This window comes from Schistocerca nitens, chromosome 5 (assembly GCF_023898315.1).
Source record: "Schistocerca nitens isolate TAMUIC-IGC-003100 chromosome 5, iqSchNite1.1, whole genome shotgun sequence".
Taxonomy (NCBI): Eukaryota; Metazoa; Arthropoda; class Insecta; order Orthoptera; family Acrididae; genus Schistocerca; species Schistocerca nitens.
The window spans coordinates 668,608,300-668,624,540 of record NC_064618.1 but is presented as its reverse complement, the minus strand read 5'-3'; the positions used below and the strand labels follow the sequence as shown (position 1 = coordinate 668,624,540).

At 38.2% G+C, this 16,241-nt stretch overlaps 1 protein-coding gene across 5 annotated transcripts in view; it reads left to right on the top strand.

Moving 5' to 3' along the window:
- The window catches only part of LOC126259795 (uncharacterized), a 113,094-nt gene that overhangs the window by 48,180 nt on the left and 48,673 nt on the right, over positions 1-16,241 (top strand). For all 5 annotated transcript variants that reach the window (XM_049956811.1, XM_049956812.1, XM_049956813.1 and 2 more), the window contains exons 7-8: positions 3,152-3,253; positions 9,540-9,614. In XM_049956811.1, the coding sequence (XP_049812768.1) occupies positions 3,152-3,253; positions 9,540-9,614 (177 nt within the window). The remainder of the gene's footprint in view (positions 1-3,151; positions 3,254-9,539; positions 9,615-16,241) is intronic.

The window sequence follows — 16,241 nt, the reverse complement described above, 5'->3', positions numbered from 1 at the left end:
ACACTATGGATGAAGGGCAACAGGCAGATTCCATCTTCATAGATTTCCGACAAGCATTCAACATGGTGCCCCACTGCAGACTGTTACCAAAGGTATGAACACATGGAATAGGTTCCCAAATACATGAGTATGGCTCGAAGACTTCTCAAGTAACAGACCCCAGTACGTTGTATTCGACAGTGAACAAGGGTGTTGTCAGGAGTGCCCCATGCAAGTGTGATAGGTCCACTATCATTTTATATCTACTTAAATATAAATGATCTGTTGGACAGGGTCAGCACCAATCTGTGATCATTTGCTGATAATGCTGTGGTGTGCGGGAAGATGTCATTGTTGAGTGACTGGAGGAGGATACAAGATGACTTAGACAAGATTTCTAGTTGGTGTGATGAACAGCAGCTAGATTTAAATGTAGAACAAACCTGTAATGGTTGAAAACAGCATTAGTAGTGTGCTGCTTGACACAGCCATGTCAATTGAGTATTGAGGCATAATGTTGCAAAGTGATATGAAATAGAATGGGCATATAAGGATTGTAGTAAGGAAAGTGAGTGGTTGGCTTGGGTTCATGGGGAGAATTTTAGGAAACTGTGGTTCATCTGTAAAGGGGACCACATATAGGACACTAGTGTGACTGATTCTTGAGTACTGTTTGACTGTTTGGGATCCACAACAGGTCAGATTGAAGGAAAACATCGAAGCTATTCAGAGGCGAGCTGCTAGATTTATTACTAGTAGATTCGAACAACATGCAAGTATTATGGAGGTGCTTTGAGAACTCAAATGGGAAACTCTGTAGGGAAGGCAATGTTCTTTTTGAGGAACACTGTTGAGAAAATTTAGAGAACTGGCATTTGGAGCTGACTGCAGAACAGTTCTACTGCCACCAACATATGTTTAGCATAACTTATGAATATAAGATAAGAGAAATTAGGGCTCCTATTAAGGCATATAGAAACTTGTTTTACCCTCACTCTGCAAGTACACACCGTATGGTGGCTTATGGAATAGATATATAGATGCAGAAGCAAGAGACTATAATATAAAGTGAATATTATGAACCTTCAGAAGACAGATATTTTTGTTTAAAAATTACAAGAAAAATCAGTACCGACATGGTTATGGAAAAGTGTGAATGGCAGGACATGTAAAAAGTGGCTGTAAAGCTGAGGGACTAGTATATATATTTTATGTGCACTCATGAGCAGTAAACAAATAACATTTAACTGGAGCTATTGTCTTGCCACCCTTGATCTTATAGATTGGTGTGTTGAAGTTTTTGGCTTTTCTTTTTGGTGTGTTTCTTATTCCTTCTTTGGAAACTTACCCTTACAGTTGTGATTACAGTGAAACCCTTATTTTACGTTTTTGTGTGGTTCAGACTTAAAAAACGCAAATCAAAATTGATGAAAAAGTTAAAATCCCCAAAATATTAGTAAAAACAGATGTAACTGCCATATATGATTAAAACTTATTATCATCTCCAATACATTGTACAAAATCTGTGTAAGTGAAGAAAACTAAATGTTCAGTACAATCTTTATATAGTAATTCGTGATAATGAATGTCATCAGTTCTTAAAAAATCACAGACATGTAACGGCAAGTAAAAACTCATCAGAAAATTGATATTGGTACCTGGGTACAAGATAATTGAGCTATTTACGAACATGCTGACTACAAATCATACGTTAAAATTGTTTTTGAGAGACCTTTCCATTGTGCTCACCCAGAAAAAAGCAAATATTGATGAACATGGTGAATTAAACTGAAAACTGTGAAGTACAGTGAAAGGCATCAGAATCTAACCTGTGGGAGTGTTTGTTTTTTGTTGTATAGCCAATAGCAGTGCAGCATGCTCTGGTGATGTTAATGCATTGACCCCTAGTGTATCCAGCATGCGAGCTCACTTTACATGTGTTAAAAACCCCTTTTATACAGTCAACTTCCTTGTCTCAATTCCCATGAAAAGTTCGTGCTACAACTGAAATTCTCCTGTCATTAACACATCCATAAACATCAACTCAGCACTATAGCAATTGGCAAATTGATAGTCTTGTTTCTGGTCACCTTCACGGTGCCACTATGTCACGATTACATCAGTGCCTGCAAAAAGTAGTGTGAAATATACTTGATATGACCTATCACATTCTTCGAGACTGAGTGTTTGAATTTAAAAGATTGATGATTGAAATTGTTGCTGAATACAGTACATTGGAAATACATGCAAAAAGACAAGACTGCATTATAACTGACACAATAAAAAGTGGTAGCTGGGCCCTTTTGCCATGAATTGGCTCAGTCCAAAACACTTCACGTTGACTGTCCTGTTTTTTCATTGCTGCTACCGTCTAGCAGTAGTTGTATCATAATTGCACAGTAAAGCTAAATGTTGCAAGTGTGAACCATCTGTCTTTTGTGTCACTTATAACTCCTTCAGTCACATCAAATGTCAATAGGATGAAGTAAAGTGAGGTGTCAAGTAAGAACATAGAATTGAGGTAAACTTTATTAGGAAGACACGCAAAATTGTGTAATTTTCAGCATTGATCTTATGGGTTTTCCACAGGTGATATGAATTTATGGTGTAGACTCACAAAAAACCTAAAATCGGAGAATGTAAAATCGAAGTTCCACTGTAATGTGTGTTGAATTTGCCACCTAGATGTTCCCATAGTGACTAAGGTCGATATCCCCATTCATAATTTGTCATATTTTAAAAATTGTTTTAGTGTATGGTACAATATATGTACTTAAGACTCTTGTCAAAGTGGCTGATGAGAGTTGCAGAATAAAAGAAACTCAGATGACATCAATCACTGTTTGGCTGATTTCTTCCAATCTTTAGCAACCAGAGAACAGTCTGTTTGATGCATCTATGTCTATGAAAGAACAAGTGACGGGAATTACCTATCATTGAAATGACAGGAGGGGCTTTGGAAGCATCTTGTAAATGATACATTAGATACTTTAAATATTACATAATCCACAACTAACACTTATTGCAATCAGAAACTGGGCGGTACCAGTCTACATCATTTGCTTTCTATTCACTCAGCCACTTCCATCAAGAGTCTTCTTGGAGTGCAAGATTAATGTATGATGTACTTATTTCCTGTAATCATATTTGGTTATACAAATCTTGTTAACAGGTGAAGTTCTGAAAACTGAGCGACCTTTATCAGGACCTGTTAACATGCGGCCACCACCTTATAGCAGTTGTGGAGGATCACCACTTCTAACAAGACATACAGGTAATGAATTATATTTGTGAATGAATCTGAGCTTACTTGAACAGTTTTATTTTATGACTAGAGAAACCCCGCATTGCTCGGGTTATTTATTTATTCCAATCTTCTATTAGTGTATCTCCTGCTCTCCCCTTTCTCTGTTTATCTCTTCCTCTTCCCTTTCTCCATCCTTTTCCTTCTCTGTCTGTTTATCTCCTCCTCCCTTTTGTAGTGTGTGGAGTAAGTTGAAAATGTGAGTCTGCTGAGGCCTGCTTGGGGTAAGACTGTACAGCCACATTAATTTCTGTGTTCTTGGTTGCTTAGGGGTTAGAACAACTTCCTAGTAAGCAGGAGATCCTGTGTTCAAATCCTGGTCGGGCACAAATTTTCAACTCTCCCTGTTGATTCTGTCAATCTCCCATACATAGCTGATGTTTGTAATTCTTTGAAATTTCATTCTTCACAGCTGTCATGCTCCACCATTTTGTCTGTTCTTTCTGACATGTCTGAAAGAACAGGTACCATACACATATATAGATGCAGACTCAGACATACCTCACTGCCTGTTTCCTCCTCCTCCTGTCTTTGCCCATCTTCTCCTCTTCTCTTTCTCTGTCTATTTCCTCCTCCCCTCTCTCCTCATTTGTTCACTTCCTCCTCCTGAATCTCTCTGCCTGTCTCCTCCCTCCACTGTCTCTGCCCATTTCCTTCTCTTCTCGTCTCCCTGTCTATTCCCTCCTCCCCTAACACTGTCCACTCTTCCTTCTCCTGTCTGTGTTTATCTCCTCCTTCTCCTTGTTGTTTCTTTGTCCTCTTATCTTCCTTTTCTCTCCACATTATCACACTCATCCCAATCGGAGGCTGGTGGTTCTTACTTCTACAGTATTTCTTTCCAAACTGTAAGAAGTATGTGTGCTGAATTTGCTTGAAATCATTCCAGGGCATTAGGATGAGCTTTTTACCTCTGGCTTTGCTTGTTGCATATTTGTGCACATATTTCAATTGTATGTCTAGTGAATTCCATTCTGCATTTTCATGCAGCTTAATGTTTGTGATGTCATATCTGCTGAACTATGTCTGTACAATGATATAATTTTGCAGGTAAACCCAGTAGTATATGTGCCTACTGCCTGCAAAATGTGTTTGAATAGAGTTAATAATAAAGGAGTAATAGATTAAAACATAATGCTTGATGCAACAGTTTCTCATGCATCTCTGTGTTTATGATGCTACATCTCCTGAACTGTGCCAAAAATGTATATTTGTGTAGGAACCCCCATGAACCATGGACCGTGCCGTTGGTGGGGAGGCTTGCGTGCCTCAGCAATACAGATGGCCGTACCGTAGGTGCAACCACAACGGAGGGGTATCTGTTGAGAGGCCAGACAAACGTGTGGTTCCTGAAGAGGGGCAGCAGCCTTTTAAGTAGTTGCAGGAGCAACAGTCTGGATAATTGAATGATCTGGCCTTGCAACACTAACCAAAACGGCCTTGCTGTGCTGGTACTGCGAATGGCTGAAAGCAAGGGGAAACTACAGCCGTAATTTTTCCCGAGGGCGTGCAGCTTTACTGTATGGTTAAATGATGATGGCGTCCTCTTGGGTAAAATATTCTGGAGGTAAAATAGTCCCCCATTCGGATCTCTGGGCGGGGACTACTCAGGAGGACGTCGTTATCAGGAGAAAGAAAACTGGCGTTCTACAGATTGGAGCGTGGAATGTCAGATCCCTTAATCGGGCAGGTAGGTAGAAAATTTAAAAAGGGAAATGGATAGGTTGAAGTTAGATATAGTAGGAATTAGTGAAGTTCGGTGGCAGGAGGAACAAGACTTTTGATCAGGTGAATACAGGTTTATAAATACAAAATCAAATAGGGGTAATGCAGGAGTAGTTTTAATAATGAATAAAAAAATTGGAGTGTGGGTAAGCTACTACCAACAGCATAGTGAACGCATTATTGTGGCCAAGATAGACACGAAGCCCATGCCTACTACAGTATTACAAGTTTATATGTCAACTAGCTCTGCAGATGAAGAAATTGAAGAAATGTATCATGAGATAAAAGAAATTATTCAGGTAGTCAAGGGAAATGTAAATTTAATAGTCATGGGTGACTGGAATTCGTCAGTAGGAAAAGGGAGAGAAGGAAACATAGTGGGTGAATATGGATTGGGGGAGAGAAATGAAAGAGGAAGCCGTCTGGTAGAATTTTGCACAGAGCATAACTTAATTATAACTAACACTTGGTTCAAGAATCATAAAAGAAGGTTGTACACGTGGAAGAATCCTGGAGATACTAGAAGATATCAGATAGATTATATAATGGTAAGACAGAGATTTAGGAACCAGGTTTTAAATTGTAAGACATTTCCAGGGGCAGATGTGGACTCTGACCACAATCTATTGGTTATGAACTGTAGATTAAAACTGAAGAAACTGCAAAAAGGTAGGAATTTAAGGAGATGGGACCTGGATAAACTGACTAAACCAGAGGTTGTACAGAGTTTCAGGGAGAGCATAAGGAAACAATTGACAGGAATTGGGGAAAGAAATACAGTAGAAGAAGAATAGGTAGCTCTGAGGGATGAAGTAGTAAAGGCAGCAGAGGATCAAGTAGGTAAAAAGAAGAGGGCTAGTAGAAATCCTTGGGTAACAGAAGAAATATTGAATTTAATTGATGAAAGGAGAAAATATAAAAATGCAGTAAATGAAGCAGGCAAAAGGGGATACAAATATCTCAAAAATGAGATCGACAGGAAGTGCAAAATGGCTAAGCAGGGATGGCTAGAGGACAAATGTAAGGATGTAGAGGCTTATCTCACTAGGGGTAAGATAGATACAGCATACAGGAAAATTAAAGTGACCTTTGGAGAAAAGAAAGCCACTTGTATGAATATCAAGAGCTCAGATGGAAACCCAGTTCTTAGGGAGGAGGAGGAGGAGATTAGTGTTTAACGTCCCGTCGACAACGAGGTCATTAGAGATGGAGCGCAAGCTCGGGCGAGGTAAGGATGGGGAAGGAAATCGGCCGTGCCCTTTCAAAGGAACCATCCCGGCATTTGCCTGAAGCGATTTAGGGAAATCACGGAAAACCTAAATCAGGATGGCCGGAGACGGGATTGAACCATCGTCCTCCCAAACGTGAGTCCAGTGTGCTAACCACTGCGCCACCTCACTCGGTCCCAGTTCTTAGCAAAGAAGGGAAAGCAGAAAGGTGGAAGGAGTATATAGAGGGTCTATACAAGGGTGATGTACTTGAGGACAATATTATGGAAATGGAAGAGGATGTAGAAGAAGATGAAATGGGAGATACAATACTGCGTGAAGAGTTTGACAGAGCACTGAAAGACCTGAGTCGAAACAAGGCCCCGGGAGTAGACAACATTCCATTGGAACTACTGACAGCCTTGGGAGAGCCAGTTCTGACAACACTCTACCGTCTGGTGAGCAGGATGTATGAGACAGGCGAAATACCCTCAGACTTCAAGAAGAATATAATAATTCCAATCCCAAAGAAAGCAGGTGTTGACAGATGTGAAAATTACCGAACTATCAGTTTAATAAGTCACTGCTGCAAAATACTAACGCGTATTCTTTACAGACGAATGGAAAAACTGGTAGAAGCTGACCTCGGCAAAGATCAGTTTGGATTCCGCAGAAATGTTGGAACACGTGAGGCAATACTGACCCTACGACTTACCTTAGAACATAGATTAAGGAAAGGCAAACCTACATTTCTAGCATTTGTAGACTTGGAGAAAGCTTTTGACAGTGTTGACTAGAATACTCTCTTTCAAATTCTGAAGGTGGCAGGGGTAAAATACAGGGAACGAAAGGCTATTTACAATTTGTACAGAAACCAGATGGTAGTTGTAAGAGTCGAGGGGCATGAAAGGGAAGCAGTGGTTGGGAAGGGAGTGAGACAGGGTTGTAGCCTCTCCCCGATGCTATTCAATCAGTATATTGAGCAAGCAGTAAAGGAAACAAAAGAAAAATTCGGAGTGGGTATTAAAGTCAATGGAGAAGAAATAAAAACTTTGAGGTTTGCTGATGACATTGTAATTCTGTCAGAGACAGCAAAGGACTTGGAAGAGCAGTTGAACAGAATGGACAGTGTCTTGAAAGGAGGATATAAGATGAACATCAACAAAAGCCAAACGAGGATAATGGAATGTAGTCAAATTAAATCGGGTGATGCTGAGGGAATTAGATTAGGAAATGAGACGCTTAAAGTAGTAAAGGAGTTTTGCTATTTGGGAAGCAAAATAACTGATGATGGTTGAAGTAGAGAGGATATAAAATGTAGACTAACAATGGCAAGGAAAGCGTTTCTGAAGAAGAGAAATTTGTTAACATCGAGTATAGATTTAAGTGTCAGGAAGTCGTTTCTGAAAGTATTTGTATGGAGTGTAGCCATGTATGGAAGTGAAACATGGATGATAAATAGTTTGGACAAGCAGAGAATAGAAGCTTTCGAAATGTGGTGCTACAGAAGAATGCTGAAGATTAGATGGGTAGATCACATAACTAATGAGGAGGTATTGAATAGAATTGGGGAGAAGAGGAGTTTGTGGCACAACTTGACAAGAAGAAGGGATTGGTTGGTAGGACATGTTCTGAGGCATCAAGGGATCACAAATTTAGCATTGGAGGGCAGCGTGGTGGGTAAAAATCGTAGAGGGAGACCAAGAGATGAATACACTAAGCAGATTCAGAAGGATGTAGGTTGCAGTAAGTACTGGGAGATGATGAAGCTTGCACAGGATAGAGTAGCATGGAGAGCTGCATTAAACCAGTCTCAGGACTGAAGACAACAACAACAACAACAACAACAACAACAGAACATTCAGCAGCATACGTGGATGCTGTCTGCAAAATGTGTTGTCAGTTGAGTTAGTAGCAACAGGATAATATATGTAAACATATTGCATGATGTGGTAGTTTTTCACACAGTCAGTGTTTATTATGTTGTTACCTCCTGAATTAAATGCTGTACAGTGAAGTGCCTTTTGTGGTACATTCAGTGGTATATGTGAATACTGTCTGCAAAATGTGTAACAAGTACAGCTAGTAGTAAAGAAGCAATAAATTGAAACGTCACACTTCTTGTGGCAGTTTTACTGCATGAACAGTGAAAACATAGTAGGTGATAAACATTATTCCATTGATCATTTTGTGGGTGTTGTCAGTGAGGAAAAGTTACATAAAGGTTTGAAATTATGTGTAAAATTTGTTGCTTGTCCCTAATGCTCTCACTTTCAAATACTGGATGACTAAAGTATGGATATTCTCGTGTTGTGGGCTACACTGTTTCTTCACCCCTAACCACCCCTTTGATAGGTGGGTGGTTTTTACCCCCACAGTGACTCTTTACAGAGAGAGTAAATGATACGTGATCCAAGTTTGGTTGAAATTGATCCAGTGGTTTAGGTGGTGATGTGGAACTTACATACATATACATATGTATGTTCAACGATTTTTATAATTTGTATGGATTTTACTGGCCAATGGAACAGATCTTTCCTGGATTAGTGGATCTAGCTTCTTTTAATCAATGTATACTGATTTAATCACCTAGTTGTTCTTCGTATCATGTGTAACAGAACAAAATATAACAGTCCAGCTCTCTGGTAGAACTGGACTGTGCTTATGAATAACATGCTGTGGAGATGGGCTGATACATGCTTCACAACTTGAAACTAGATTCCTAAATATAAAAATAAGAAGTAAGATTAAGAGAAGACAAGTACTAGAAATAAGGAAATCTGTTAAAAGGCCTTCACTAAGGGAGACACATGATGTGGAAATGAACATGAAGTAATAATGGCAGACTAGCAAAACACACATGTTTGGAGTGTTGGTACATGAAAACTACAAATAAACTGTCTGCACTGGAAGAACACAACGTGTCTGCTTATGAGCATACTATGAAACATATCAGTGTCATCTTGGGTGTTGAATTAACCGCTCGTGGTATTTGGGTGCATCTTCCCATTTACCACAACACAATTACTGGACTCTACACTTGGGAACCAGCACTCCTGTATACACTTGACTCTTGCCATCTGTGTGGTCTGAAGTTTCACTGGCTTCTGGTCTGAAGTTCCATTGGCTTTTCTTTCCCATCATCATTCTGTTTCACAACCTTCCTTCATCCTTTGTGCTATTTATCAGCAGTATTTCTCTGTATTTCATTTTCTGTATTGCACTAATGAATGTTTTTACTTAAATTTTTGCCACAAATTTGTGTTTAGCTTCATACCTTACAGAACAGTTACAACATTCCTATTAGAAATCATTAACTTTTGTAGGTGAATCAGAGTACTATTGTGGCAGCGTGTGGCATACTGATCACAAGATGAGTGGCAGCAGCTACCATGATAAAGGTGTGTATGTTTGAAATGAACTAAAACAATAAACAGGTTTATTTTGATGAGTCATTTACTAGTCCAAGTTTTCAATTATGATTTTTATTTGTTGATACTAAGGTTTCACAATTTTAGTTGTAAAATTTATTAGTAATTGCATACTAAGCATGGGAAAGGGGGTGGGTGGGGGAGGGAGAGAGAGGGAGAGAGAGAGAGAGAGAGAGAGAGAGAGAGAGAGAGAGAGAGAGAGAGAGAGAGATATTGGTGGGGCTGTATAAAGTAAGTATATGAATTTTTTACTTTTACATTGTGTGATTAGCAAATGAACCGCTTACTTCAAAGTTGTCATCCTCTGTTATGCCGCAGGTCTATCAATTTTTGTTCAGGACAATGAAATTGCTGGTACTCAATAAAGGTATGAGAAATTTGATACCTATAATGGCATTATAATTTTTTCTGACAGCAGTTTGGTTACAGTTAACTGCATGACCTTGTTGTTTCTAGCCCTAAATCATGGTTAATAAATCCCATACCTATTGTAAACGTGGTGCAAATCAAGAAGCTGACATTTTCTGAAATTAAGCAAGTTAAATAGTCACTTAATGTAATCTGTGTTAAATCACCATGATGGACATGTACTAAGTAGTAGTTTAAGCAGGTGTATTGTGTGAAAGTATTCTCTTACAGACTCATTCTTTTCTAATTTAGTTTCATTTCTGAAGGGTCCATCATAACTGTAGCATGAAGTGTAACTAATTATCTCCAGAATCCATGTTGGATGTTAACAATTGATTGGTCTTATATGTCACAAGTATTGAAAAAAAAAAAAAAAAAAAAAGACCATACATCTGTTCCTATTGTAAAACTATGTTCCCTCATTTGCAACTTCAAAAAGATTTTTTCTATTTATTGTTATTACTTTCCTGTGCTTGAATAATTTAGACTGTGAGTTGTTTCACTGTGTTCACCATGTCTCTTATGTAGTTTTGATGCTGAAGTAAACTTGCAATTTTGCAGAAGTGATAGGAATCAATTGCGTTTGGGGGAAAATGAAATAAGAGAGATTTGTATGAAAACAACTTGGAAAAGAACCTAAGTATTTGAGATAAACAGGACTGTCGGATGACATGGGGAAGGTAAGAGGCGGTTACACTAAGGAAGAAAGGGAGAAGGAAAGAAAAGAAAAGGAAAAAATCCAGATAAGTGTGAGTTGAACAGGAATCAAGTATTTCTAAGATCTCTGCCTGTTACTTGTATTGAAACTGGCAAGATGTCGGTCCCAGGAATTCCAAGACTTTCAAGAATGACAAAAAACATTTCTTTTGTGGGATACAATTACAAATTAACAGTCTTCATATTTTTTCCTCTGCTTTTATTGTGAAAGCTTACTGCTTGCCAAATTTGATGGTTCTAGGTCAATGGGAAGGTTTTGATGAGCAAGTTTGTGAGTATCGAGATATGTGACAACAGGGTAACAATTATTGAACTATATGTAATAAAATCGTCATAACTTCTGAATGGTTTGTGTTAGAATGTTCAAACTGCACAGTTAGCTGGGGGACATGATGGAAATTGGGATGCGCATGTATTGTTTGGTTAAGCTATGAAGCCCATTTTCATTTGGATGGTTTCATCAAAAAGCAAAATTGGCATATTTGGTGAGACACATTTCATGATTGAGAAGTCTTTTCACCCTCAATGGGTGGCTGTGTGGTGTGCAATGTTCAGTCATGGAATAACTGGTGCAATATTCCTTGAGTGACCACCAAACAGAATGTGAAGGTTTTGGAAGATGATTTTATCCCCATTATCCAAAGTGACCCTAATTTTGACAAGATGTGTTTCAAGAAAGATGTAGCTTGACTCTATTGAAGCAGGAGTGTTTGATGATGTCTTGGAGGAGCACTTTGGGAACCAGGTTCTGGCTCTGGGGTACGCAGAAGCCACTGGCATGGGCCTCGATTGCCTGCCACGTTCTCCAAATCTGAACACAGATGCCTCCTTTTTGTGGGACTATATTGAAGACATGGTATACAGCAGTAATTCCAAAACCATTGCTGAGCTGAAAAGAGCCATTCAGGAGGTCATCGGCAGCATCGATGTTCTGACACTTCCCTGGCTCATGCAGAATTTTGCTTTTTGTCCGTGCCACATCACTGCCAATGATGGCAGGCATATCGAACATATCATAACCTAAATCTGAATATCTGTAGTGACATTTACATATTGAATAAAGTGTGTGCATGTTGTAGTTTATAACTAATTTACATTTTTTCATATAGTTCAGTAATTTTCATCCTGTAAATGGCTTTATCTTTTGAATATATTGACCTGGAAGCTTAAAATTTTTACACTGCAGAGAGACCATAGTTCTTCATATGTGACATAAATCTTGACTTAATACATCTTCCAGTTCATAAGAAAAAGGTATGGAACCTAAAAAGAGGGCAACGTATGCAGTGAAATATTTAATGTACACATATTATACTTCATTACTTTTCCCTTCCTTTTTTATTGTTTGTTTTTGTTATGATTCACTGCTTAGATTTTCCTGCCATTTTCTTTTTTTACAGTCTTCACTCATTATCCATCCATGATGGAGAACAACCAAAATGTGTTTACTCTTCACTTCTTTATCTCCTTTCATCATATATTTTCTTGACACTGTATCACTTTTAGACCTATGTGTATTTATAGGTATGTTTATCCTTTTGACTGCTTTAGATGAGTTAACTCCTCATACTCCGCCAGCTGCTGCACTTCCCAGGAGCTGTTGATGAGTTTAAATGCAACCTCAGAATTTTCATGGAGAGCAGTTGATGAATTAACATGGGCATCATTGCCAATCCCTGAGCCACCATTCAGGCACCTGTGTGTTGATGAAGAATTCAACCATACAGCAGATTTTCCACCTCATATCTCAGTATCTCTTTCTCCACCTCAGATCTCAGTGTCTCTTCACAGTTCTGGTCACTAAGCATTGTTTGAGTACTTCATCTATTGTGATCGTGTTTTTCTACATCTACATCTACATCTACATGATTACTCTGCAATTTACAATTAAGTGTCTGACAGAGCTTTCATCAAACCATCTTCAAGCTATTTCTGTATTGTTCACTCTTGAACAACGTGGAGGAAAAACGAGCACTTAAATCTTTCTGTGCATGGTCTGATTTCTCTTATTTTATTATGATGATGTTTTCTCCGTATGTAGGAGGGCGCCAATGAAATATTTTCGCAATCGGAGAAGAAAGTTGGTGATTGAAATTTCTTGAGAAGGTGCTGCCACAACAAAAAACACCTTTGCTTTAATGATTGTCACTCGGATTCATGTATCAAGTCTGTGGCACCCTCTCCCCTGTTTTGTGATAGTATGAAAAGAGCTGCCCTTCTTTGAACTTTTTCGATGTCTTGTGTTAGTCCCATCTGAAGCTGATCCCACATTGCACAGCAAAATTCCAGAAGAGGGTGGACAAACATGGTGTAAGCCGTACCTTTAGTAGAACTGTTGCACTTTCTAAGTGTTCTGCCAATAAATTGCAGTCTTTTACATTATCTATGTGAACATGATTGAAATCCTTAAATATTTAGTTGAATTTACAGCCTTTAGATTTTTTGTGATTTATAGCGTAACAGAAATTTAGCAGATTTCTTTTACTACTCATATGGATGCACACTTTTCATTATTTAGAATCAGTTGCCACTTTTTGTGCCATGCAGATATCCACTTCTTGCACTATACAGATATCTTGTTGGAATAATTTTGCAGTTGGTTTTGATCATCTGATGACTTCACAAGGCGATAATTGACAGCATCATTTGCAAACAATCTAAGAGGGCTGCTTTGTGTGTACCCTACATCATTTATGTAAATCAAGAACAGCAGAGGGCCTATAAAGTTTCTTTGGGGAACACATGGTATTACTTCTGTTTTACTCAATGACTTTCCATTAGTTACTACAAGCTGTGACCTTTCTGGCAGAAAGTCATGAATCCAGTTGCACAACTGAGGCAATACCCCACAGACATGCTATGTGATTAGAAGTCACTTGTGAGGAATGGTGTCAAAAGCATTCTGGAAATCTGAAAATATGGAATCAGTTTGACATCCCCTGTTGATACGACTCATTACTTTGTGAGAATAAAGAGCTAGTTTGTTTCACAAGAATCATATTTTCTGACTCCATCCTGATTATTTGTCAATAAATCATTTTCTGTGAGGTAATTCATAATGTTTGAACACAGTACATGCTCCACAAGCCTACTGAAAATCGATGTTACTGATATGGGTTTGTACTTCAGCAAATTACTCCTATTTTCTTTTTGGATATTGGTATGATTTATGGAACTTTTCATTCTATAGGTATGGATATTTCAATGAGTGAGTGGTTGTATTTGATTGTTAAGTATGGAACTATGGTATTAGCAAACTCTGAACAGAATCTGCTTATATACAATGTGGATGAGACACCTTGCCTTTATTACTGCTTTGCTACACCTGAAATAGTAACTTCTAACACGTAAGTTAACATAAGTTGGCAGTTGTTCTAGATTTGAATTCTGGAATATTTACATTGTCTTCCTTTGTGCACTTTACTTAGGTTTCTACCTCACTGCTTATAAGGATTGGCATCAGTGTTTTTCTCATCATTTTTTCCATCAATAAAAATGATAAGTGGTTGCACTGAGCGAAAGATCGTGGAATTATGAAAAGTGATAGTGAGGATAAATTTTTAAATTTGAATGTAAGAGATAACTCTTGCTTCAATTCTGAAAAAAAAAAAAAGTCTGTCAGCAGGTGTAACACTACAGACTTCCTTAGTAAGAAACAAAAAATCAGTGACAAATTTGATTGGGAAGAAAAAGATTTTTGTCCACTTAATCACATGTTCGATTATTTGCTATCAGTACATGACTGTATACAAAGTATGTCAGAACACAGCTGTCAACTAGGGGATGATCCAAGCATTCTGTCATTCTTCGTGTTATTTTTGACGGAAGATCTGGTGACGTTCATAGCCAATGAGATTCATTTATTCATCTAGGAAACTACTCCAGGAACAGTTCGTTCTTCACCTTCAAAGTGGAAAGATACAGAACATGAAGAAACATATTGTTTCATAGCTATTTGTCTTCAAATGCCCCTTTTGTAAAAGCTAAAAATTAGCAAACATTTGTCCACATACATTCTTCTGAAAACTCCAATTTTCAGTTAAATTGTGTAAAGAGACCATTTTTTGTTATTTTTGAGATTGTTATGTTTTAATGACAATTTGCTGCCAGCGGAGGACACTGATTATTTAAAATCAGGAAGATTTTTGATGAAGTTTGTATGGCATTCCATTGCATTTAATCTACATCAGTGTTGTTTGATTGTCAGAATGTCTCTCTCTTAGATTTCACTGAATACACAGGGACAGCAACAGATACTGTGTTCCACTGTTTGGGGAAAAATCATAACATAGTGGCAACAGTTAACGAAGCCCTATTTGGAATGTGGGCATATTCTTTGTTGACAATTGATATTCTGGCCCAGATCTGTTTTCCTGGCTTGAAAAAGGTAGCATGGACGTATATAGTGCTGAAATTTGACATCTGGAAGTTTGCCTGAAATTTCATAGAACATATGATGCTGTTTGTAGCAATGAACAAAACATGCCAAAATTTCAGAAGAAAGTCAAATGAGGAGATATTCAGTTTACACCAACTAATATGATGCTTTCCATTAAGCAGTGTGACAAAAAGGAAGTGTGGGCATTAACCACTTATAACACCATACAAATGCTTGAAACAAGAAAGACTGACAGGAATATTAGAGCGGAAATTAAGAAACTGCAATGCATTGCAGAATAAAACTTAAATATGAGAGGAGTTAAATGTCATAAAAGTCCTTTTTTCATGTTCCCAATGTGTGTGTGTGTTAAATGCTTCATGTTCTGCAGAGGTCATTAGCAGGTCAAAAAACATAAAGTGCAAAGTTTCATCTGTTGCTGGAATGCGAACTTCTAGAAATGTACACAACAGATTGCAAAAAGTTGACAGGGGAGGTACTGTGGTGATAATCTTCTGCAGATCTGGGGAGCCATTTTACAAATGTTATAACAGTTTAGCACTCCAAGAAAGTTATGCTAAAGTGAAAATGTACAGTTTGCTCAAAACAGAAAGTATGCCGAGAAACTGAATACAAATGCAAAACTACCAAGGCACTATTGTATAACAGTCTGTGTTTCAAGTCTTACCATATGAAGATGAATTACTAATTTTTATACCTGTAATAATGTTCATGTCAGTGGTGACAAATCTTAGAATGAAAGGAGATGTTGCAGAAAGCACACCACAATTATTAAGGACAGGGTGAGGCAGGCCCAGGTAGAAGCCTAATTGCAAGCTGCTTAGTGTAGGCTCTGTTTGTGGACTCTAAGCTGATACTCAGTGTTGTGGCAAATGGGAGAAAGCTTAAATGATAGATTCCTTAATGGTCACTTCCATTAGCCACTGTGCTGAGTGTCACCTTGGAGTGCACAGATAGTAGACACATTACGTGATATTGACACAGTTCTCAACTTGGCATGTAGCCATTGACTAAGTGAAAAGTTGGTTTCAGCTTAACCATTGTGAGAAGTTGTGTATAGAGGGGAAGGGTCA